Genomic DNA, 26,191 nt, shown 5'->3' with positions numbered 1-26,191 from the left:
GCCCCCGCCCGGCGGCCCCGCGCCCCGGCCCGAGGCGGGCCGGGCCCCGCGGCCTCTCCCGCCCCGCCCGGCCCGGCCCCGCGGCGGGCAGCGGCCCCCGGTGGGGGCGGGAGCGAGGGGCGGCCGAGGGGTTGGGACGTGGAGGGCCGCCCGGGCTTTCGGCGGCCCCGCAGCTAAAATGGCCTCCCGCGGCCTCGGAGCCCGGCCGCCACCCCCGCCCGGCCGGCTGAGGGAGGGAGCCGAGGCCGAGGCCCGGATCTCCCCCCCAGTCTCCGCCCCGCCCGTCCAGCCCCCACCTCTAATCGCCCTCCCGCTTGGGGAATGGAGAGGGTGGGCGAGGGGGAGAGCCGGAGCGCGCTGCCCACCGGCCTCTTCGGCGACGCCTCCCGTGCGCCAGTCTTCGCCCGGTGCTGCGGCCCCCCGAGCCCAGATAACGAGTCGTTTTCTCGGGTGCTTCTCCTTCGGCTCCCCCCGTCCCTCCTCTCGAATCCTGCAAACAAACTGCGGGTGTCACTACATTCGTTGGGTTCCTTTAGTTTTTTTTCCCCCGGGGAGAGATGTAAACACACCAACCACCTGTGAATTTGTAGTTTGTAGACTGGAAAAGATGTGCGAAGTTTCTAGTACTGATAAATGAATCCATGGCCTTGTTCTAACTGTTGAGTTTAGGCTGGGGGTGATGGGGGCGGTAATAATTCCCCTTGGCGGGTCTTTCTCCTGGGGCGTGGGGGGGGGGGAGGTGCAAGTGAGATTATACTGACCTACTGTGAGGCATCCTATGAAATCTCTACGTTAAGGGAAGCTCTAATTTCTGAAGTGTCTGTAGCTCATTATACATCTTATCAAAAGAGAAAAACACGCTAGATTTTTTTTTTTTTTTTTTTGTGGTCGTTGTTTTTGAGTCAGAGACATTCTCTTCAGATGCAGAGCATAAACCTACAGGGTTCCTAAGTGACAAGTTTTTTATAGAGAGGGAGATTATATTAGATAGCTGTGTGTTAACTCTCTGGTTAAACCCAGGTAATTTTTTCATCTCATTAACTTCAAGCGTTGGGTTGTGTAATGGAAAGGGCATCATCACTGGGAATCAGAAGACCTGGCTTCCCTGTCTTTTTTGCTCTTGATTTTATGACGTTGGGGACATACTTATTTGGGCTATCATTTTCCTCACCTGTAAAAGGAGATATTGGGCTATCTTGGGTAAAAGCCTGTAATTCTGAGAAAGTTGCCGTATTTCATGGATTTCTGAGATGCCATTTATTTGTAAAGGGTGACGTTATTTTATGTATCATTAAAAAAAATTGCTGCCAATTAAAATATACAATGCTTAAGACCCCATTGATTTTAAGAGCTGTTAAAATGTGTGTGCATTATATTTACGAAATTGGTATTAAATTTTTATAATTGTTTTAAATGTCTTGAATGCATGTGGCATTTTTTACATCTGTTTTATCTTGAGACATATTCCAGAAAAAGGACTGAGATGACAAATTATTGGGGCAAAATCTTGGGGCTTTTCAGATATTAACAAATTCTTTGCTTATAAGTTGTGATAATTAAACTAACAAAGTGTCAGTTACTTTGATAAAACCTTTTAGAGCCAATAATTTTTGTGGGGAGAGAAAAAAAATCAAGCCATTTTCTTTTTCTGGGAAACAAGATAGCTAATCAGCGTCTGTGCTGTAAATCCTGTGCTACCAAAGTACTATGTGTTCTAGACAAAGCTGTATTTAACCATTAAAACTGTGACTTGTTTCACACAGTATTCTTTGTTGTTACTGTGGGCAGAGTGATAAATTTTAGGATTATTTACTTAAAATATAGTGGGTTCTTTGGCAGTTTTGAAGTATTTTTTCTAGTGCATAGCTACAGACAAAAAGGGGGGAGGAAATGCCAACTTAAAGATACTTCATTTTTTTGACAAAATAGTTGCATGTATGTAATTTATTTTAGTAAGAAAACTAGTACAGAATTTCTGTATCTAATTTCTTCTTTGGCTTTGAATCTCCTCAAGTTTCAGTAAACTAACAACCATCCAAATCCGTAAATTGCTTTTTATGTGTATGTTTAATGAGGAAAGACTAGTCTTTGGACTATACTTATTTATGCATAGGTATGTCAGCAAAATTAATTGTTAATATGCTCTGTCCTTTGTATAGATACAGTACATGGAAAGTTATTTGCTTTTAATGGGAAGAAATCAGGACCAATAATGCTAATACTTTGGCTCAAGGAAGATAAGTAGCAATAATAAAAGGATATGCAAAGAATGCAGTGATGATGCTTATTTTTCTTCTGTCTAGAAATCTCTGTAGTGTAACTTTTAGATGGAAGACCAAGGCTTGCTTTGCAAGTTTTTTGTTGCTGTTATTTGTGGGTTTTGTTTGTTTAAAGCATGCAAACTTGGGGAAATTTTAAGCATTTACAAGTGGATGATTAGAGTGGTTGCTACACCTGTCGTTGAATACAGATAACTGAAAGTAACCTAAATCTTCATTGCATTCTGGTTCTTAGTTTTCTTGGTTATAGCTATGTAAAGCTATAAGTTCTACTTCTAACTGCTAACCTCTAGATAAACTAAGTTTTTCATTTGTATAATGCATATTAAATATTTTTGTGATAAGCATTTAGTCTTTGTGCTGCACGTTCCATCAGCTACTGAATATTTTTCTTCCTTTTTGTATATTTTCAAGTCAAGTAAATAAACCTACTGTGCCCATTTGCCACTCTAGCAAATGCAGTCTTTTCATTTTCTGACCTTTCATGTGCTTTTTCCCCTTGGAAATGAGGAAATCAAAATATTTTAAAGTATTTGTATGTGTTTATGTGTGTTTTGTGGTAGAATTAATTTGTGGGGCACAGAATGGAGCAGATCTCAAGTATAGTGAAAAAATAGGATGGCTTCACAGCAGAAAGGGGACTTGGTTGGGTAGGTAACCCACTTTAGTAGAGTTACCTTTTTTGTTTGAAGATAGGCTTATGGATAAATCTAATTTTGTAAACTTGGGAAAAAGTATTTCAACTTGGGGTAGCAAAGAATGTGGGGACAGATAATCCTCAGTAGAAAAAAAGCTTTCTGATAGTTTCATAGGCTCAAAATCATTTTTTTTTTCACTCCTTCATTGGAGGTGATACAGAAGTTCTCATAGGTATTTACTTGTAGAAAGGAATTTGTGGCAGACACAAATATATGTATATGTAATATAAATATAAAGTAATCCATTATATTCCACTATTATTAGGACATAAACATTTATTTGAGTTTTAAACAGCCAGTTTTCCTTTAATTGTTACTTAGAAAAGCCTTGGACATATCAATTTCTTGTCACCTATCTAATCAAGCTTCTTGTCTGTTACCTGGATAACCTAAATCTTTAGATTGTGCTTAATTAAACTAATTTTCTTTGTCCTATATATAACTTAGTGTATCATTGAATAACTTCAATAAAGTTAGCTATTTGAAAAAATCATTTGGCAACTTTTTTTTAACCCTTCTTATATCTAGTATTTATTGAATTCAAAGGCTTTAGGGTAGAGATTGTATAAAGATGCAAAATAATTACATTACCCCCATATTCTTAGAGTCTTAGCAAGTATTGTTAAATGGTAAATATTTAAGTGGATCGTGGCCGTTTGCTGGACATTAGTTTAAGCATCTGCTAGGAAGGCATCTCATCCAGTGATTCTTGAGATATCTTTAGTATGTCTGTTCCTAAAGGATAATTATCTCTTCACATCACTGAGTTAAATAACTTGGGTAGGATGATTAGCTGGTGAATTTTCCTTTTTCTCCTTCTCTTCCTTTTTTACTTTATTTTGAATGTAGTGTTAAGAAAACTATGTCTTGAGGAAAGAATAAGAGTAACACTAGTAAGGTAGAAAAGGAGTAATCACTAACTGAGAAGGTGAAAAACCAGGTGAGCAGGTTGCTGAAACCAGTCATGGTGATGGAAATTTACTGGCTCTACAAAAAAATTCTGCAACTGCTAATTATATCAGCTTTCATTGTTGAATCAGAGATCTTGGGATTCATATTGCATGAATGAGTTTGAAATAATGAAAATGTTCTAAAACGATTGCTGCTGTTACATTGATGATATTTCCTGTCTGTTATTCATAGCCTTAAGAGTAGTTGTGAGCCAAAATATTCCTGTATAGAATTTTTAAGGTGTATGTTCATGGTTTCGTAAACGGCTTTACAATATACTGTCGGGAAGAGCATAGACTTGGAGCTTGTTAGACTTAGATTTGAATCCCAGCTCTATTCCATCAGTCACTTGGCCAAATCACTTCATTTTTCTGAGACTGTTCCCTCGATTAACTTTCCTTCAGGTAAAGATTATATAAAACCTTCTACCCTAGTACCTGATTTTTCTGTAGGCATTTTACCAATGTTAGTTTTCTATAAAGTATAGGTATTTGAATAATACTGTAAGGATTTTAAAGGAACTCCTTAATTGATGTCTTTCATATACTTTATATAGAGAACTTCCTAATCTCAAAGTAAAATGTTTTAAAAGTAGGTACTTGAGTATCAATTGATAGGTCTCAATTTCCATGTCAGTATAATGGGGAAGGAAGGAAATTTTTTATTTGCAAGCAACAGACAAAAATACGAGAAATAATAAGTATTCAGCAAATTTTCTGGATCTAAGATCCGGCAAAAATTGGTAACATTACTGTTTCAGCAATATTGAGTTAATAAAATTTCAAATTAAATCTTGTTTTTATATAGCCACAAAACCTATTAAGTAGAAATAAAACTAATGAGATATGCCGAATGCTTAAGGAAAAAATACATTAGGATATAAAGCCCATAAAAGAAGACATAAATAAATGAGGATGGGCTGGGTTTGTGGAGTGAAAAAAATCGATACCATCAGGTTATCAATTTTCTCCTAAGTAATCTATATATTTAATGTAATTCCAGTAAAAATCACAACAGGTTTTTTGGGATAACTGGATCAAAAGAGATTCTAATGTTGGTAATGAAAATAGTATTTGTCCAAAAGTAAGACTTGTCCAAAAAACTTGTAAGATATGACAAGGAAGGTCTTGTGTTATCACATACCCAAACTTTGTTCAACAGGAGAATGTGGTATTGTATAGGGATAGACAAACAGATCACTGGATTAAAATAGAGATCCCAGGGTTCTGGGATCCAGCCCCACATCCGACTCCCTGCTTGTAGAGGACAAATTTGTGAAATAAAGATTACATTGGGCTTTTTTTTTTTTTAAAGATTTTATTTATTTATTTGAGACAGAATGAGAGACAGAGAGCATGAGAGGGAGGAGGGTCAGAGGGAGAAGCAGACTCCCCGCCGAGCAGGGGGCCCGATGCGGGACTCGATCCCAGGACTCCAGGATCATGACCTGAGCCGAAGGCAGTCGCCTAACCAACTGAGCCACCCAGGCGCCCCTGGGCTTTTTTGTTTTAATATAAGTCTTCTCATATATAATATGTATGATAGAATACATTTTTAGGGAGTAACACATGATATTTAATGAGCATCTACAATATGTGCAGTCCCTGCACTCAGGAGTTTACACTTCTGTGAGATGGGAGTGGGGACAGATATACCTGCAAATAACCATGCCATGATAATGATCATACCTGAATTTTAATGAAATACTAAAATGGGGAATTGGAGGATTCTGACTATGGAGTTTGAGGTACGCTTCATGGTCTTTCACTCTGAAAATTGAGAGATCATTTTATTATTTTTTTTAAAGCATTTTATTTATTTTTTAAGATTTTATTTATTGGAGAGAGCATAAGCAGGGGGAGCAGCAGTGGGAGAGGAAGAAAGCAGGCTCCCTGATGAGCAGGAAACCCGACATGGGGCTCCATCCCTGGGATCATAACCTGAGCCGAAGGCAGACGCTTAACAGACTGAGCCACCCAGGTGACCCTGAGAGAAGATCATTTTAGACAAAGGAAATGTGTTGAGCCAGGACAGAAATGTATGATGCTTGATATGATTGAGAGTGGATGGGCTTTGAAGTCAGACTCCTGAGCTGAATCCTGGTTCCCTATACTACTTGCCATTTGACAGTGGGGAAACAGTCTCTTGAGTTTCTTCATCTTTAATCTGGAGATAATACTGTTCCTTACCTCATAGGATTGAGATTTTTAAAAAATTCTCTCTTAAAGTATAATATATATAAAAAGAACTGCACATATAATAGTACAGCTTGATGAAATGTCATATACTGAATATACCTGTATAACCAGCACCCAGATTAAAAACAAAAACAGAGTATTTTCAGCATCCTGGGAGGCTTCTACATTCTCCATTGTGGTTTGAGAATTCAATGACATAGTATTTGCAAAGTGCTGGGAACAGTCCCTGCCTGGCATATATTACATCCCCATCAGTGTTAGCTATTAAATTCAGTAGACTATTTGGAAATGGAGCTTAGGAAAGGGATAAGGGTTGGTAGTATGAATCAGGATATCATTCATATGGTAATGATACCCGCCATTGATGTAGGTATGACATAGATTATTTAATAAACATTTTTGAATGAATGAAAGAAAAACAAAAAATAGAGCCATGGTTGCAAACTTGGGGAGCATCTGTGTTTAAGGTAGGGCTAGAGAAAGAAATACAGGGTAGGCAGAGAGCTATGAGAATGTTATGTCATAAAAACCAGAAGAGAGGTAGTAAGCAATGTTAGTTATCCAATTATAGGTATAATTTTAACAGGTAGCCATTATAGGAAAACTAAAATCTAATTACTTGGAACTACCAAAAGACTAGCATAAAATTTTGCCTAAAATAATTTTTGTGGTCTCCATTAGGGCACACACAACGTCCCTGAGGGGAAAGGCCTTCTTCCCGTTTCTCCAGCCTCACTGTGGGGTGGATAGTGTTAACTTCACTCCCTGTGTCCTAGATCCTTGCTAGAAACCTGCTTTTCTGTCCACGTACCTTGGACCTTCATCCTGGGGGCTCAAAAAAAAAAAATTGTGGTCTAATTTAGTATTCATATAAACTCTTGGGAGTCCTACTGATCAAAGGGGCTTAAAGTATTGGGAAGCACTGTTCTTGAAGATGAATTAAATGAAAATAAAATTTTTAAATCATTTTTTTAATTTCTGGGAAAATGCAGTGTATAAAATGCATTACATTGATATGGTAGTCAGCTTTAAGTGGGAAAGCGTGTTCTTGAAATTTGAAGAAATCTATTACTTTTTTGATAGGAAAAATAATACAAAAGCCTTTCTTTTTTTATTTTTTTAAAGATTTTATTAATTTATTTGACAGAGACACAGCGAGAGAGGGAACACAAGCCAGGGGGAGTGGGAGAGGGAGAAGCAGGCTTCCGGCGGAGCAGGGAGCCCACGGGGCTCCATCCCAGGACCCTGGGATCATGACCTGAGCCAAAGGCAGATGCTTAACGACTGAGCCACCCAGGCGCCGCTACAAAAGCCTTTTAAATAATAATCATATAGATGAGGGCAAAGAATGCTGTGATTTGTGAAGATGGCTTTGTAGCTTCTCTCACCCACCCCAAACCTTTTTTTTTTTTTTTTTTTTTACTATAAACAGAATGCTCATCATAAAATGTAAATTCAGCACAACACTCTTCTGCTTAAAATCTTCACTGGCTATCCATTGCTTTCAGAATGTCTGGTTATCCTAGCTTTAAGAATTTCAGGATCTTATTTTATACATTTATAATTCCTTATCCACATTTATGAAATCAAAATACTTCTGAAAATACTCCTAGTAAGTTTGTAAAACATTTGACAATAAAAACTGACCTTAGTGTCAGGAGGCTATTTTTAGTTTTGTTTTGTTTTTCATCTCACTTAGTGTGAGTGTTCGTATCTTTCCTGGAGAAATTTTTCTTGAGTTCAGAAAGTTACAGGGCACTTTGGTTTAATTAACTTATGGTATTTATCAGCTTTTATTGTACCCAAACGTTTGTGAGTTTTTTGGTGTGTGATTTTTTTGTTTTTGTTTTTTGTGGGGTTTTTTTGAGCAGTTTTATTTACAAATAGTTAAAAGGATTGACCTTTCATGACTTTTTCTCAGAGGTCTTCCAAAGAAAATCTGCTTAATTTTTTAAAAGTGGAATAAAATTCATTTTATCTTGCAATTACTATATGGATCCATTGGATCCCTTTTATAAGTCTAAAATTTATCATAGGGATTTTATTTTTTCCTGTCTTGAAACATTTTGCTATTTCATCTTACTAGGAATTATTTCCTCCTGTCACTTACTGCCAACCACTCTGAAAAAGACTAATACAGGCGCCTGGGTGGCTCAGTCGTTAAGCATCTGCCTTTGTTAAGCATCTGCCTTCAGCTCAGGTCATGATCCCAGGGTCCTGGGATTGAGCCCCTCATCGGGCTCCCTGCTTGGTGGGAAGCCTGCTTCTTCTCCCTCTCCCACTCCCCCTGCTTGTGTTCCTTCTCTCACTGTCTCTCTCTGTCAAATAAATAAATAAAATCTTAAAAAAAAAAAAAAACTAATACGATAGGAAAATGGAGGAATGTTGGAATCACCTAGAAGGGTGGTACAATAGTGAGATAATTGGAAGACATTGCATTGCCCAAATTTTTGCATCTTTTTTTTTTTTAGATTTTATTTATTTGAGAGAGAGAGAGCAAGAGAGCACGAGCAGGGTGAGGGGCAGAGGGAGAAGCAGACTCCCCACCAAGCGGGAAGCCTGATGCTAGGCTCAATCCTGGGACTCCAGGATCATGACCTGAGCTGAAGGCAGATGCTTAACCAACTGAGCCATCCAGTCACCCAGTTTTTGCATCTTTGAAGATGGTATGAAAAAAAGTAGAGACACTGCCTTTATAATTAGCTTTAGTTTTTTTCTTCAGCAAAGCTGAGGATTTCAAATTGTCCATACTCTGTCCATATTGGTAAAGCAGAAAACACGGGAAGATGTTTGACAATTATTAGATAAATAACATGAATGTAAATAACAGCATCACTCTAGACTCATGTTGGTAGTGAAATTGATTGTAAAAGCAAAATCTCAGACTAAGAATCTTCAGATACACTGTCCTGATTTTTTTTTTTTAACTCAGGAATCAGTGAGTGAAAGATAAAGTTTTTCTAAGGATAAGAAAGTAAATGTGGTATTTTTATCCAGTCAATCAATAGGAATGACTTCATTATGTAATAATATTCCATGACAAGATCTTGAACATCTCAATTTGCTAAAAGTGTATCTGGCAGCATTCTTTCCTCTTTTGTGATGTTTGTGCACCAGAATTTACTTCATATAATTCATTAGTGGACAGATGCTGAAGGCAGGTATGTATTCAAAGGTAATTGGGAGGAAATCGATGGTGTAAAAAGGAAAAGATTGATTATATTGATCATTCCAGACTTAAAATTGAAAATGTTTTGCAATTATGGAGCAAAGAAGATGACTGTCTCTTAAAACCATCAGATGTTTTTTGTAGTTTTTTTCCTATTTATTTGACAGAGAGCGCGCGTGAGAGCACACAAGCGGGGAGAGGGAGAGAGAGAAGCTGAGCAGGGAGACTGATGCAGGGCGTGATCCCAGGATTCTGGGATCATGACCTGAGCTGGAAGGCAGACGCTTAACATCTGAGCCACCCAGCCGCCCCAAGCCATCAAATGTTTTTAAAAATTTTGTAAGCATTGCATTTTGACAGTTCAAGTACAAAAAGAAGAACCAGAAGTAATGATAAGGTAGAACTCATTAGAGATATATTTGAAATCTGCAATCAGCATTTATGAGATAGAAATGTTCCAGGTTCGTGCATAAAAGTTGATTAGCAGTTCTGTTCAGAGAACATGGTTTGTTTTAAAACCAGGAGCATATGGAATAAAAATTGGGGTCTGCTGCTGCTTTTAAGATTTCTGATAATTTTTTTATTATTATTATCCCTTATGCTTGTGCAAATAATTTGTCAAATGACTTCAAAAATACAAAAGTGCAAAAGGTCCAATGGACCCAGGTGTAAATGGTAATGGCTCTTTCTTGGTATACTGTGAGTTACGGATCCCAAGAAAACTAACAGTTTTCATACTACATTTAACCACCCCCTGCCCCATTAGTAGTCTACTAGTGTAATGTGTTGGTAAAAGTTGTAGGATTGGTTATTTTCTTCTAAAATTCTATGATACAGTTATTTTAATAGTATTGTAAAGGTAATGGGAGCATGATATATAATATCAAGTGTACAGAATAAAGATGGTTTGTCTTTGGGGTGATTCTGTGAGGAAGTTTAATTTTGCATCTTTGTCAACATTATGAAATATTAAATGTAATTTAAAGAAAATCTGTCTGTAATTTGGTAGATACACAAAATGCCATAATTTGACCTGGAAAATAGAAAAGTCCAACAGTGTTGAACATTCAGTTTGGACGAATGAAAAGATCAAATTGTATTTTGTATGCCATGAAAAGGAAAAAAGTGTTTTGCCTATCAGTTACTTTGCCATTTTATCCAAAATTGAAAATAATGCACACACACAGAGAATGTTTTCCAGGGGAGAAAAAACACATCCAATAATGTGAGTGACAGAAGCAGTCTACATTTTCTTGATTGAGACTTTTTCTCATTCTTTTTATAAGGTCAGAATGAAGATTCTGCTTCTGTTTTATAGTGGCTTCTCTAGAAATTTAGCATGAATATTTCATGCATTCTAAAGTTAATCATTATCTTTACTTTCCTAAACAATGTAAGGACTTAAAATGCTTTAACTTTGATCAGTCCTCTCCTGATTTTTGTGCTGTTATTGTACAGTATTTCAGATTTTAACCCCACAACCAGTCATTGTTGAATACCATTATTTTATATAGTCAGTGATTATTTAAGTTTACCGTCATATTTACCACTTAACATGACGTTTATTAATTCTGAGATCATTTTCATTCTTCCTAAAGGAAATCTTTAAGAATGTCCTTTAATATGGGTCTACTAGTAACAGTTTTTGTTTTTTGTTTTAATCTCACTTCCTTATTTTTGAGAAGTCCTCAGTCTCTATAGGTACTTTTTTTTTTCCCCCCGCAGTGCTTCTCTTTGTCTCTGTTGGGGCTTTCAAATTAATCTTTCATTAATTTTGGGAAATCTCAGACATTTTTTTTAGATGTGTTTCCTCTATTCTTTTTCTCCATTTGCAACTCTACTTAGATGTAACTTACCACTTTTTATTCTATCGTCCTTGTCTTTTAATCTCTAATATTTTTCATCTCTTTGTCTCTGTGTGCATAATGAGTAATTGTGGAGATACTTTCGAGTTCACTAATTTTTTTTTTTTTAAAGATTTTATTTATTTATTTGACAGAGAGAGACACAGCGAGAGAGGGAACACAAGCAGGGGGAGTGGGAGAGGGAGAAGCAGGCTCCCCGCAGAGCAGGGAGCCTGATGCGGGACTCGATCCCAGGACCCTGGGATCATGACCTGAGCCGAAGGCAGACGCTTAACGACTGAGCCACCCAGGCGCCCCGAGTTCACTAATTTTTTATCAGCCATGTCTAATCAGTTATGTAATGCCTTTCTAAGTTTCTGATTATAATTTTTATATACTATATTTCATTTTTGGAAGGTCTGTTCTTATAAAAATCAAAATTCATCTGGTTGTTTTTTTTATCAACTTCTTGGTCCTTAGTCTTAAGTTCTGATAGTCTAATCTTTTACCTTTTTTTTTTTTTTTTTTTTTTTTTTTTTAAAGTATGCTCCACACCCAGTGCAGAGCCCAATGCAGGGTTGAACTCAAAACCCCGAGATCAAGACCGGAGCTGAGGGTACCTGGGTGGCTCAGTCAGTTAAGCGTCCGACTATTGGTTTTGGCTCGGGTCATGATTTCAAGGTCATAAGATTGAGCCCGCATGGGCTCCATGCTGAGGAGTCTGCTTGAGATCCTCTCCCTCTGCCCCTTCCTCTCTCTCTCTCTCTCAAATAAATAAGTAAAATATTAAAAAAAAAAAAAACAAAAAAAACTAAGATTAAGAGTCAGACGTTTAATGGACTGAGCCACCCAGGCGTCTTTTACCTTTTTAAGTATACTTTATATTTTATAGTCAATAATTCTAATACTTACAGTCTTTTCAAATTTTTTTTTATTCTGCAAACTCCTGCTTTTAGTAACTTGTTTCCTTATGGGATTTGTTGTGATGTTTTTATTGAGATCTCCTGTTTCTTAGAACATTGTAGCATTTAGAGAGGAAAATGTGTTTTATGGCATCTGAAAGCACTATCAGCTCAGAGATATATTAAACTACTTAGCTTGGAGTTTTCTTAGATAAGGTGAATTCCAGAACCCAAACCTAGGGGAAGGCTGGCTTGTCATAAAGAATTGTCAGGGGTTGGGTGCCTGGGTGGCTCAGTTGGTTGGGCGACTGCCTTCGGCTCAGGTCATGATCCCGGGGTCCTGGGATCAAGTCCCATATCGGGCTCCCCCTGCTCTGCAGGGAGCCTGCTTCTCCCTCTGCCTCTGCCTGCCACTCCCCCTGCTTGTGCTCTCTCTCTCTCTGTCAGATAAATAAATAAAATCTTTAAAAAAAAAAAAAGTTGTCAGGGGAGGGGTGCCTGGGTGGGTCAGTCGGTTAAGCTTCTGCCTTTGGCTCAGGTCATGATCTCAGGGTCATGAGATGGAACCCCCTAATGGGCTCCATGCTGGGCATGGAGCCTGCTTAGGATTCTCTCCGTCTCTCCCTCTCTCTCTGCCCCCCCCCACCCCACCCCATGCCCACACACTGCTCTCTCACTCAAAAAAGAAAAAAAAAAAAAAGAATTATTAAGGGAGACTTCTCTCCCCTTTACCCAGAGCCAAGGCTGAGCTAGGAAAGTTTCTTCTACAGTTTTCCCTTACAAGGGAAAATGGACTTTTTTCTAATTCACCTTCTGTGCTGGTTTCTTACGGGAGTCCCAGAGTTCTAAGCCATTGCTTCCTAATACCTTTCTTGTCTGCTAGCACAGAAAATGGTATTTGTGCACAGCACACTAGGTAAAGTGCGAGATTTCGAGCCCTGGATTAGGGATATTGCAGTTGTCGGCAACAGACTTGGGGCTCTGACCATGTGCCCTGCTCATTTTCCCTGAGAACTGTTTCACTGTTACAGAATGGAAGAAAATGTTTTTGTTTAAAGGTGTAAAGAGCAGGGAAATGAATGATGAATCAAAGTTAATGCTGTAGACCATAAAATGGTAGCTCTTGAAGCTTATGGTTTTGGGACCCCTAAAGCAGTTATAATTATTGAAGACCCCACAGAGCTTTTGTTTATGTTGGTTATATTAATATTTACTGTCTTAGAATTAAAAAAAAATGTATTAAATCATTTTAAAATAAAAATAAGATTACTACATGTTAACCCCAAATTTCTTTATGGAGCTATAAAAAAATAACTATATTCCTGTCCTCCAATAATAGGGAGACAAGAGGCATTGTTTTATATCTTTACAAAGATTTTTATAAATCTTCTTAATATCTTAATTAAAATGGTTGGTTCTCAGTCTGCTTCTGCATTCAGTCTGTTGCAATAAATTGGATTAAATTATATGAAGGCAATCTGTAATTGAAAAAGGGATAACCTCCTGTATCCTAGCAGTCCTTGGATCATATTTTGAAAATCACTGCTGTATAGAAATTAAAAGAGGTATAGGAATGTTTTCCCTGTTACCAAATGCCACTTATATGGACAAGCCATTGGTATGCATAGTTTTTTTAATGCTGGTAGTGACTATAACTTTAGTATAATGTAAATCCAGGTCATATTAATGGAATTTGAAAGCACTAAAAATGGGCTTGGAGTTGGGTATAGGTTAGGGTCGAGACCAGAAATGTAGAAATTAGAATTGAGTTGGAATACCTAGACAGGAGTAATTTAAATTTGTGGTTGTTGGTCATTCAACTTGCCAGTTTGAAAATTATGTTTTATGCTCCCCCCAGAATAATACATAATGTAATTAAAAATAGTATAGAAAGGATTCTTTTTTAGATTTTATTTATTTAAGAGAGAAAGAGCACGTGTGCACGTGCACGTGTAGTGGGGGAGGAGAGGGAGAGAATCTCAAGCAGACTCCATCCGCACCGAGTGTGAAGCCTGATGCAGGGCTCAATCTCACAACCCTTATGAGATCATGACCTGCGCCAAAACCAAGAGTCAGACGCTTAACTGACTGAGCCATTCAGGCACCACTAGAAGGGCTTTTAATGAAAACAACATTCCCTTATTTTCCTAATCCCTTCTCCCCAATTCCACTTTGTAGTGACTCCCACCTTTAATACATTCTGGTTTTATTTCTAACTCCGTATCATTAAATAATATGCTTCTCTCTGTTGTTTTTTTTTTTTAAGATTTTATTTATTTATTTGACAGAGATACAGTGAGAGAGGGAACACAAGCAGGGGTAGTAGGAGAGGGAGAAGCAGGCTTCCTGCCAAGCAGGGAGCCTGATGCGAGGCTCGATCCCAAGACCCTGGGATCATGACCTGAGCCGAAGGCAGATGCTTAACGACTGAGCCACCCAGGCACCCCTCTCTGTGTCTTAATTTATTGACTTTTTATGCATTATATTTTTATTTCCTACAATCAGAGTTAAGATTTAGTACATACCCTCTCATGCTTATTTCTCCTTCGAAGTTCAGTGATAGGGCTATTTCTCTTATTTTCAGACACTCCATTTCCAACAATGGTAGTCAGTAGCTCAGTACTCTCTAGATTAGGAAAAGAATCTTGAAACTCTGGTCTTTACTTTCCCTCTTTCCCCATCCTATCCCCCAACTTAGCTGTAGTTCTACTTATGATTAACATTTACATTATATTCTGTAATCATAGTTTATCTTCTGTAATTTAGGTTGATTCTAAAACTTTAAGGCAGAAACTTACTAATATGACTGTAAGTAGTACTTAACTGTGAATCCAAGTGGTGGTGTTCTATGATTATCATTCCTAATGTCTTAATAGAAGAATCTTCCTCAGTTCAAGTTCAAATGGATGTTTGCTTTTTTTACACCCTACTGATTGCTTAACTGTGGTGTCTTTTACCAGGATCATGCCTTTCTTCAGCAATGTCCTATTTGCTGAAGTCTTTCATTACCTTTTTTTCCCCAAAATCTTTTTGGTGCCTTGATTGTATCTTAATATTTTTCCAGGTTCCTAGTCTACTGTCTATTGTCCAATCCTTTATTTTCCTGGACATCTCTCTCCTGGAGGCTTCTGTCCTTTTTTTACTTCGAGTCCAAGCTTGCTGCCTCTTTGGGCCTGCTGCACAGCTGGTGACCTGGGCTCTCATCTCCCTCCTGGGTTTGGATCCACTATTTATAGGATCCCATGATTTCTTTCTTGGTTTATTTTTTGTTAAAGTACATCTTCATGTCACTTCCAAAGAAAAGGTATATAGGAGGTAAACTCTTTCAGTTCTTGAATGTCAAAAAAAAAAAAAGAAAAAACCAACAACCACCACCTTTATTCTGTCTTAATGGTTTAGCTGGGTACAGAACTCTGTATTAATAACCATTTTCCCTCGAATTTTTTAAAACATTAGTCTATTCTAGCACTAGTGTTATCAGTAAAAGTCTGGTTTTCATGTAGTTGTATGCAGGTGACTTGTTTTTCCTCTCTGGAGAGTTTGAAAAATATATATATATATTTTTTTTTAACCTTGAGATGTTGTGACATGCTGTATGTCTCGAGGTGTTGTTCTTTCATTCTGTTTTGTACTCTGTAGGCCCTTTTTTTTTTTAAAGAATTTATTCATCTATTAGAGAGAGGGAGAGAGAGCACATGCAGGGGGAGCAGCAGAGGGAGAAGGTGAAGCAGGCTCCCTGCTGAGCAGGGGGAGCCTGATGGCGGAGCTCTATCCCAGGACCCTGGGATCATGACCTGAGCTGAAGGCAAATGCTTAACGAACTGAGCCACCCAGGCACCCCTCTGTAGGCTAGGCCCTTTAAATTGGAAAATATGTGCCTCCCTTCCAGAGTAGGAAATATTCTTTCTTAATTTCTTTTATTTGCTTTTTTTCTTTTCAGAATTCCTTCTAGTTGGATATTGGACTTCCTAGATTTATCTTCTCTTTTATAGTTTTTATATCCTGATCTTGTCTATATCCCTTAATTTTATCTTCTAACTGGTGTTAAGTTCTTATTTCATGGATACAAATTAGAGTCTGTGAAAATTCTTGTTTGTTACATTGAGATATCCATTTCCTGCAGGATCATTCCTGTTTCTTTTGCAGTTTATAGTAGGCTTTCTTCGACTGGTGATTTTGGTCGGCTGTCTATTTTGGTAAGGACTCTGGCTGGTTTCACTTTCTGGTAAGCAAGGAGAGAGCTGGCCATTAATTAACCTCCAGGTTAAGTCCAAGAATATAAAAGTGTTACTACTTTTTAATATAAATAATTCCCTAAATACTTTCTTTACCTTTTTCTCCCCCCCCAGAGAAATACCCTTCCATTTTATGTATGATTCTTCAAGTATTTATCTTGTTCATCCCATATTTTTATGTTTGTTTCATGATTTATTATTTAGTTTGTCCTGGTTTAAAACTGATTTATTAGATTTAATTTATTCACAAAGGATATTATCTAAATAGAAGTTTCTTTTCTGCTGGATGAAAATGAAAGTCTTTTATGGCACAAGATTTGGGTTTTTATTTACTTATCCTATTTTATTTTAAAAATCATTTAGTGACCATTAAGTCTTAAGTTTTATGTAGGGATATAATTTAATACCTTTTATTCTAACACTACAAACTAGGCAAAACATTGGTTTTAAATATTTCAACCTAAGATTAATTTTGCTTAAACTAATTTGAACTTGATATGACCTGAATTTTTAAAAATTTACTTTAGACTACTTTTTAGACTTAGCCACTAGATATTTAATTGAAGTGGTATAACCCAGGCTGGTCAGATACATCACATAGAAGGCAATTTTCTAAGGATATTTCAGATTGAGAGAGAATTTCCCAGATGGGTTTAAGATGACAAGCTAGAAAATCTTTATTCTGAACAGCAGACCACTGCCCTAGCCCTTAACCCGTGGGAATTGTAACTAAATCATTATTCTTCATGATGCTTTTGGGTAGAGGATATGGTTCCAGCCATATCTGAGCAGATCTGACTATACAGATCAGAGTTAGGTTAGGCAGCCCTAGGCATGTAGTATATGATAATTGCTAAGTGTACTGACATCTTGTTATATGATTCCTGGGAAGGGAGATTATAAGATTTATTATTCAAACTGAGACACATCAGTGTGGGAGCATACTGTTAATAATTATGGGGGGAACAGTAGGCTTAAACCAGAGCATATCATCATCCCTTTTTTGGTCACATGGACCTTTAAGGATCAGAGGCAGTATAAATCAAATTGCTTGCCTAGTTGACTTGACATTCCTATTCTATTCCCACTTTGTTTTTTGTCCTATAGGACAAATTTTGGAGACCAGGAAGTGTGAACAGATATTGAATAAAGAGCAATGGGATGAATGGAAACTGTGTAGGAATCCAAGATTATCTGAATTTTTACATAACCAAACCCTTTTTATGCAGTGTAGTCTGAATGTGTGAAATTTTATCAGTAAATGTTAAATACAAGCTTCACAGAACTGGTGTATTTATATTTTAAATATAATTCTTTTTCAGTTCTAGGAATTTTGAAGAAATATAATGTTATTGGCATTTTTTCTTAAGGATATGGAATTATCCATAGAAAATGTCAATCCCAAACCAATTTTTCCACTATTACAATTTAAATTTCCCTTTTCCTGTCTTTTAATTGTCATATATGTAGAAAATATTAGCTACTTTTAATACCAAAATGTGGAAAACCTCATCCAAATATAAATTATAAGAGTTTCTTTGGACTTTGTTCTAAGTTTTTGTTTTTTTTTCTTTTTCATATTGGGCTGAAATCTGCCACCCTTCCATCCATTGGTTCTAGTTCTGTTCTCTGGAGCAGCATGGAGTAAGTCTCTTCTATTAGAAGGCAGCTCTCATATCTTCCCCAGTCACCTCTTCTAGACTGAATGTTCCCAGGTCCTCCACTTTTTATGTGAAGTAATAACCATACTTATAAGCTTCATATTGATTCCCTTTGAATACATTATAATTATCAGTGTTTTCCCTAATACAGTTAAAATGTGATGGCCCCAAATTTTAGTTCTATGCCATATTTGTATGGTAGTGTGCACACCAGTGAAGAATATCCTGTACTATAACCCATGAATCAGGTACTTATTAGAGCAGCTTCAGCTTATGTCAGGTATTTTTTTCTTAGCTATTCTTAACTGTTGGCTCATATTAAGACTTATGGTCATCTAAAACCTGTCAGCTAAATAACCGTTGGGGCTCTCCTTTTTTTAGAAGGCATTTCTGCCTTGGTAATAAAGCTTTAGCAAGTGTAATTGTGAGTGTTTTAGAAAACCTAGACCAACAAATACACTTTGATGTGCTTAACATCTGTAAGCCTTGGTTTTATGTGACATAGATTCTCAATTTAAAAGTTAAAATTTTTAAAAAGTTAAAACATCACTCTGAGAACTTTAGCTGGAAATTTTATTTGATTTACAGTTTTGGAAAATGTTTTTGCCTCTTTGAGTTTTAAATGGTTATGATTGCAAAGTATCTGGCTTAGGTCTCCTTTTGCAACATGTGCTACATTTTTGAGAGAAAAATAAATGTGTATAATGAAACGCTGCCTGTAACTTGAGTAATTTACCTAAATTAATAGAGAGTCCATTGTAGGTTTTGTGCCCTAGAGCAAGATTTCTCAACCTCAGCACTGTTGACATTCTTTGGATAATTCTTTGTTGTGGGTAGCTGTCCTGTGCACTGTAGGATATGTAACAGCATCACTGGCTTCTACCCACTAGATGCCAGTAGCACCCATCACCACCACCTCCTCTGCAGTTTGACCATCAAAAATATCTCCAGACATGGCCAAATGTTCCTGGAGGGCAAAATCTCCCCCAGTTGAGAACTACTGCCCTAGAGTATCAGAAGTATTTAAGTCAACTGGGTAATAGTTTTCTACTTTAAATGTTTTCTACAGTTGGAGTTAGAATTTAATATTTTTAACATGATTTCTTTGTAGAGATTTTTTTTTTAACTGTAGAACATAATAAAGAACTCTACAAGCAACAAATACTTTTTTAAATTCCTAGTTTCATCAAGTTTTCCTTTCTTCCTAATACTGCATTTTACCCAGTTTGTCGTCCCTGCTTTGTGATATGGTCCATGATCTTAAGCATAGTATGTGTGACTGTCTAATGTATTAAGATTAAGGAATAAAAATTATGCAACAGTAACAAATACGGTATTGACTAGGCTTATTGAGTTCAAATACTTGGTGTTTTGTAGTCCATGATTAAATTTCTTGAAAATGTGCTTTTTATTTTGTTAAACTCTTAGATTTTAAAATTAAATTGTATTATGTTTATTCTTCTACTCCGCAATATAGCCAGCAGCCAGCTTCGGGTGTAGCCTACTCTCATCCAACTACAGTTGCTAGCTACACTGTCCATCAGGCTCCAGTAGCTGCTCACACAGTTACTGCTGCCTATGCACCAGCAGCCGCCACAGTTGCAGTTGCCAGGCCTGCTCCAGTAGCTGTTGCAGCTGCTGCAACAGCTGCTGCTTATGGAGGCTACCCCACTGCACATACAGCAACTGACTATGGTTATACCCAGAGACAACAAGAAGCACCACCACCACCACCCCCAGCTACTACACAGAACTACCAGGTAAGAAAACTACTAGTTTCAGTAGTCTTAACACGCAGGCTTCAGTGACTCCAGTGTATGATATAATGTCCAAGCCACTGCTTATCATATTTGGGTCTTCCAAAATATAACTCTGATGATAGAAATGAATGTGTATTCTTAGGTAATTTAGGGGCATAGTCCAAGCATTAAGTTCCCTTGCAGTGAGTTTTTAGAAATAATTCCCCTGAGTCCATTCCAGTCCATTTTATATCTATGTCTGTTTTAATTAAAAATATTTTACATTAATTACTGGTTAAATATTTAACCAAGGTTTTCAGAAAAGTGAAGACATAGGGAAGATGCTCCTTGTTTGTACTATGGCAGTATTCCTCTGTCTCCTGTTTTGAGAACCATGAGCCTAAACTATATGGACCAAACAATTACATAGTGTCTTCTTAGTACTTAACAAGAGCAGAAATTCTGTTGCCTGTACATTCTTCCTTCAAAGTATTCTTTCTTAGTATGTAACAGAAATTGATGCTGCTCTTATATCCTGTAGTTGCTTTTGGTTCAGTCTTATTTGGGACATGAAGCTCTAATTCCCTTTTACAGTACTGTGTTTATTATGGTACTAAATTACTACTTATTTAAATTTGGTTCTAATCTTTTATTTTTCTTTTAAGATTTATTTGTTTGAGAGAGAGCATGCAGGAACTGGGGAAGAGGGAGGGAGAATCTCAAGCAGACGCCCTCCTGAGTGCAGACCCTGATGCAGGGCTCAGTCTCATGACCCTGAGATCATGATCTGAGCCGAAATCGAGTCAGACACTTAACCGACGGAGCCACCTAGGCTCCCCTGGTTCTAATCCTTTAATAACCTGCTTTCTGTTTGTTTGCTTTAGGATCTTCTGAACTTTGCTAGTTTTTCTATATTCTTTCTAAAGTATATGAATTTATTTTGTTAAGTAATGAGTTGACATATAAATTATAACAGTATTTTTTATTAATATCTGTCAAGTTACGGGGCACCTGGGTGGCGTAGTTGGTTGGGTCTCTTTTTTTTTTTTTAAGATTTTATTTATTTGACAGAGAGAGACACAGCGAGAGAGGGAACACAAGCAGGGGGAGTGGGAGAGGGAGAAGCAGGCTTCCCGCGGAGCAGGGAGCCTGATGTGGGGCTCGATCCCAGGACCCTGGGATCATGACCTGAGCCGAAGGCAGCCGCTTAACTGACTGAGCCACCCTGGCGCCCCTAACTCTTTTTTTTTTTTTTTAAGATTTTATTTATTTATTTCAGAGAGCGAGAATGAGAGAGAGCACATGAGAGGGGGGAGGGGCAGAGGGAGAAGCAGACTCCCTGCCGAGCAGGGAGCCCGATGCGGGACTCGATCCAGGGATTCCAGGATCATGACCTGAGCCGAAGGCAGTCGCTTAACCAACTGAGCCACCCAGGCGCCCCTGGGTCTAACTCTTGATTTCAGCTTGGGTTGTGATCTTGGGGTCATGGGATGAGCCCCACAGTGGACTCTGCTCTCAGTGGGGAGTCTGCTTGAGATTCTCTCTCCCTCTCCTTTGCCATGGCCCCCTGTGCTCTTTCTCTTAAATTAGTAAATAAATCTTTAATAAAAAGATATTTGCAAGTTACTAAACTCAGAGTTCCTTTTGCTATGTGTGATTATTTTCATTATGTCCAGAGATGAAATGTAATAAATTTCATTGTTTTTAATAAGGTGTATGAAGCCCATCGATTTCTGGGCCCTGCCTACTTCTTCAGCCTTTCCACCTGCATACCTTCCCATCCCTCCTCACTTTGTTTAGTGCCAGAATTCACCCAAATCTTCACTGCCTTGGAGATTTATATATAGTGTTCCTTCTCCCTAGAACCTGTGTTCCCCTTTCCTCTCCTCCACCCGGAAGCTTCTATTCATTATGTTAATGATAGTGGTAAACAGGGGCACCTGGGTGGCTCAGTCAGTTAAGCATCCCTCTTGATCTCAGCTTAGGTCTTGATCTCAGCTCAGGTCTTGATCTCAGGGTTATGAGTTCAGGCCCTGCGTTGGGCTTTGTGCTGGGCATGGAGCCTATTTTTAAAAAATAAGTTGTTAATAATAATGGTGAATAAAAAAGAATGAAAAGAAAGCTGGAGTAGTCACAAAGCTTAGGACACGCAAGTGGTCTTTACTATGAGATCCATTTTTAAAGCAAAACTATGAATTTCTTAATAGATTTTTTTTTTTAAGATTTATTTATTTGAGTGTGAGAGAGAGAGGGAGCGAACGGGGGAGGGAGAGTGAATCCTCAAGCAGATACCTCCACCATCCCCTCCCCCCACCCCCACCCAAAGCACAACACCAAATTTGATCCCAGGACCCTGAGATCATGACCTGAGCCTAAATCAAGACTGCCGCTTAACCAATGGAGCCACCCAGGTGCCCCTTTCTTAATAGAATTTTAAAGATAAGCATTATTTTAAAATGTGTTGGTGATTTTTTTTTTCTGATGTAAAAGTTAAACGTGCTGCTTGAAATGGTTTTGACCTTATTTTCAAAGTCCAAAATGAATGCCCTTTGTTTTGAATTTGACTGTTATACCTAGGTCAATAGTTAGGTTTTTTTTCCTTTATTACACTTCTATATAGTAGAGTTAGGGATTTTTCCTGCCACTTACAGCAAGATTTTCTTTCATTCCCTTTCTTTAGGACTCGTACTCATATGTAAGATCCACTGCTCCTGCTGTAGCATATGATAGTAAGCAGTACTACCAACAGCCAACGGCAACTGCTGCTGCTGTAGCAGCTGCTGCCCAGCCTCAGCCTTCTGTTGCTGAAACCTACTATCAGACAGGTGGGTTTTATTGGCATACACAGTTTCACTGAAAACTACTGAAATATATTATTCAGTGTGCTTAATGAAGATACCCTTTTGAGTCCACCTAAGCTATTATGTTCTGTTACCTCAAGAAGCAGATTCTAGCCATGTCCTTCTCTTCTGCTGCTGCATACCTTTGAGTACCAAAGAGTGAGAGGGCTATGAGGGCAAATTGTAATCATGCCCTTCTCTCCCTGAGATGTATTTGATTTCTAGGAGCTGTGATAACTTCTGGCCATATCCTTATCTTCGCCAGAAATGCCCAGAACATACTGCTGATTGCCTTTGTGTAACCAGTGGAAACCCTTGGTGGGCCTGTATTTTTAATTCATCTTTCTCTGATCAGTAATGACAGTTGGTTCTGTTTCCAGCCTCTGATATTACAGTAAATGTAATGGTTCAAATACAGGAAATACTTTGTTTTCAAGGAAGCCTACATATTTATAGTCTTTATTTCTTTTTTTTTTTAAGATTATTTTATTTTTAAAGATTTTATTTATTTGAGAGAGACAGCACATGAGAGGGGGGAGGGTCAGAGGGAGAAGTGGGCTCTCCACTAAGCAGGGATCCCAATGTGGGACTCGATCCTGGGACTCCGGATCATGACCTGAGCCGAAGGCAGTCGCTTACCCAACTGAGCCACCCAGGTGCCCCTTATTTTTTTTTTTTTTAAAGATTTTATTTATTTGACAGAGAGTGCACGCACTTGCACATGCACAAGCAGGGGGAGTCACAGGAAGATGAAGAAGCAGGCTCCCCGCTGAGTAGGAAGCCCGATGTGGACCTCCATCGAGGACTCTGGGATCATGACCCAACCCAAAGGCAGATGCTTAACCCATTGAGCTACCCAGGCACTCCATGATTTTTAAATTTTAAAGTGTGTGTGAGCAGGGGGAGGGACAGAGGGAAAGAATCTCAGTCAAGAATCAGATGCTTAACTGACTGAGCCACACAGGCACCCCTTGTAGATTTTTTGATATTCAGCTGAAAACTTTTAAAACAAAGCTCTCTGAGTTCAGAAAAGTAGACAGTTCCTTTATTTTAGTTATTTTTGAAGGACCATAAGAGTGTGGGTAGAGCCTTGGGTTAGGAAAGAGTAGGGACTGGCTTCTAGTACTGGCCTTACCACTAATGTGGCTGAGTGATTTTTACCTCTTTTCATCTCTGTTCTCTTACTTGTAAATAAGGTAGTTGACCCAAATCTTTCTACGGTACTTTTAGTTCTAAGATTTCTGTGACTCCCTTAAAAGTGGTATAAAAATATTTTGAATTATAATGACCAACTTTTCTTATAGTTTCTTCTCTAATAATATGTGGGTACACTGATCTGTAGTGAACGTCCTGGTTAATTATCAAAGTTAGATTGTGTTAAAGAGTCAGAAGAGTCTTGATTTAGTCTTAGCTCTGACATTGTGTGCCTTGTAAGCCATTGAGCTCTTGGGACATGAGTTTCCTTTTGTAAAATGTCCTCATCTGTGTGTTGTGTGGATCAAGTTTTATACTGCATGTAGATAACCATTTTATAAACTTCTAAGTGCTGTTTGTTTAAGGTGCCTTAACTAAGCATAAAGTGAGTGTGGCCCCCTGATAACTGGGTCTTTATCAGGAATTACATTTGTATGCTTTAGTGATCATTAATAAGATTAATTATTAATTTAGGGCTTAATAATAAGGTTCATAAGATTCTTAAAGCGTGCATTTATTTTGAATATGGTCAAAGGCAGCAGAAAGTTTAGCAGAAACATGAATGGTAGCCATTTAAAAACAGCTGCACTCAAGCTGTTGATATTTGATGAATTAAAGCAGTTCTTTTTTTTTTTTTTTTAGATTTTATTTATTTATTTGATAGAGAGCACAAGTAGGCAGAGTGGCAGGGAGAGGGAGAAGCAGGCTCTCCACTGAGCAGGGAGTTGGATGTGGGGCTTGATCCCAGGACCCCAGGATCCTGACCCAAGCCGAAGGCAGCCGCTTAACAGACTGAGCCACCCAGGTGCCCCGATATTTGAAGAATTAAGTCAGTGGCACCTTGTGAGTTGGAATTAGACTGAAGTTCACTATAGATAAATTAATAAAATATGAATGGTATATGAACAAGTTCAATATAATTAAACATTGAAATTTTTATTGTGAATTGAAATCATATTTGAGGCTCTTTATTCTGTTCACAATATTAAGCACAACCCTCAAGTTAGACTGACTATCCTAAATACACACGTGCCTTTTCTAACAACTTTATTAGTACCTGTTTTAAGTAGTACTGCTATTTCAGTTGGTTGTTAATTTGGACAAAATGCCATTCTGGAAATACATAGAAAGCAACTGGGAAGGGATGGTAAATGAATTTTATGTAGATGTTATATTTTATTCAGTTGGTAATAAGAATTTCAACCCTTTTGCCAAGAAGAAATTGCTAGCATTAAATTTACAGTTGATGTTTACACTTTTTCTAGTTTTCAAGAATATTGGTACAATAACTGTTGAGGTTCACCTTTCTAATTTTCTGAAATCTCTTTGCCATTTTAGCCCCCAAAGCGGGTTATAGCCAAGGTGCAACTCAGTATACACAAGCCCAGCAAACTCGACAAGTGACAGCCATAAAACCAGCCACACCAAGTCCAGCTACCACGACTTTCTCCATTTATCCTGTATCTTCCACCGTACAGCCAGTAGCAGCTGCAGCTACTGTGGTGCCATCCTATACCCAGAGTGCTACTTACAGTACCACGGCAGTTACTTATTCTGGTAAGATGGATAAACTGTGTTTAAATGAGTAAACAAATCCGAAACTTACTAGAAACTATCTTGATGTTCTGTGGCATGATCTTATCCCAGTAGCAAGAATTGAATTAATTGATAGGTGTTGCTCTGTGTATATAATGTGACAAATGGACCATACTCCTAAGTTGTGTTTTTAGGGTTTTTGTTTTTTTAAGCCAGGAGATATTAACAATGTAAAATGCTCTTTGAGCATTTGAAAGCCAGTCATGCATGAGTCCTGGGCCTTGCATTGCAGTTAGAGAAAATAACACCTAGTATTTTACAGGGTAATTTTTTTTCTGACTTTTCCAAATGAATTTGAAAACTTAAGGTTAACATTCAGGGACTACCACTGACAAATAGTATTGTTTATTTCAGCCACCAGGGAACTATTTCTTTATTATCAGGAGTAAGTAATCTTGAAAATATTGGGTAGCCTTTGTAAATATCCATAAGATTGTTATATAACGTGTCTTGGAAGGACAGAGTAGCTCTATTTTCCTTAATCATATGTTTATTTTACTATCTTATTACAGAAATTATATATTTCCTTAAATCGTTAATATTAAGAGAAATATATTCACTAAAATCTCGCTATGTCCACTGCTTTTGCTAATTTCTAGCTAAGGTACTTTGCATTATTTCAGTGATTAAAATCACATGTTGCTTTTTTGTAGACATGTAACCTTGTACTACTATATGGTTTGTTCTGCATTTTATTTCTCTCTCAATACCTTGTCTTGTTCTATGGATGATTTAAGGCAATATGGGCAATTTTAGTTCTTGATAATTCATCGCAGTTTGGGTGTTAAAAGCCTAACTACTGAATTAAAAAATTGTTTTGTTGTTTTTCAGAGTTTGTTTTGAGAGAGAGTGCAGGGGCACGTGCTTAAGCAGGGGAGGAGGGAC

The 26,191-nt window shown here is 37.8% G+C and overlaps 1 protein-coding gene across 3 annotated transcripts in view; it reads left to right on the top strand.

Moving 5' to 3' along the window:
• ZFR (zinc finger RNA binding protein) overlaps positions 1-26,191 on the top strand; it is an 81,444-nt gene that overhangs the window by 982 nt on the left and 54,271 nt on the right. For 2 of the 3 annotated variants that reach the window (XR_004678031.1, XM_034998850.1), the window contains exons 3-6: positions 17,897-17,920; positions 19,415-19,697; positions 22,357-22,501; positions 25,049-25,267. Coding sequence is in view for 2 of the 3 variants with exons in the window: in XM_034998850.1 (XP_034854741.1) it covers positions 17,897-17,920; positions 19,415-19,697; positions 22,357-22,501; positions 25,049-25,267 (671 nt within the window). In the remaining variant the exon portion in view is untranslated. The remainder of the gene's footprint in view (positions 1-17,896; positions 17,921-19,414; positions 19,698-22,356; positions 22,502-25,048; positions 25,268-26,191) is intronic. The other variant, XM_034998851.1, reaches the window with a different exon arrangement.

This window comes from Mirounga leonina, unplaced genomic scaffold, assembly GCF_011800145.1.
Source record: "Mirounga leonina isolate KUSES-001 unplaced genomic scaffold, KU_Mleo_1.0 Mir_95, whole genome shotgun sequence".
Taxonomy (NCBI): domain Eukaryota; kingdom Metazoa; phylum Chordata; class Mammalia; order Carnivora; family Phocidae; genus Mirounga; species Mirounga leonina.
The sequence above is the reverse complement of the archived record's forward strand: the minus strand, read 5'-3'. Positions and strand labels throughout refer to the sequence as shown.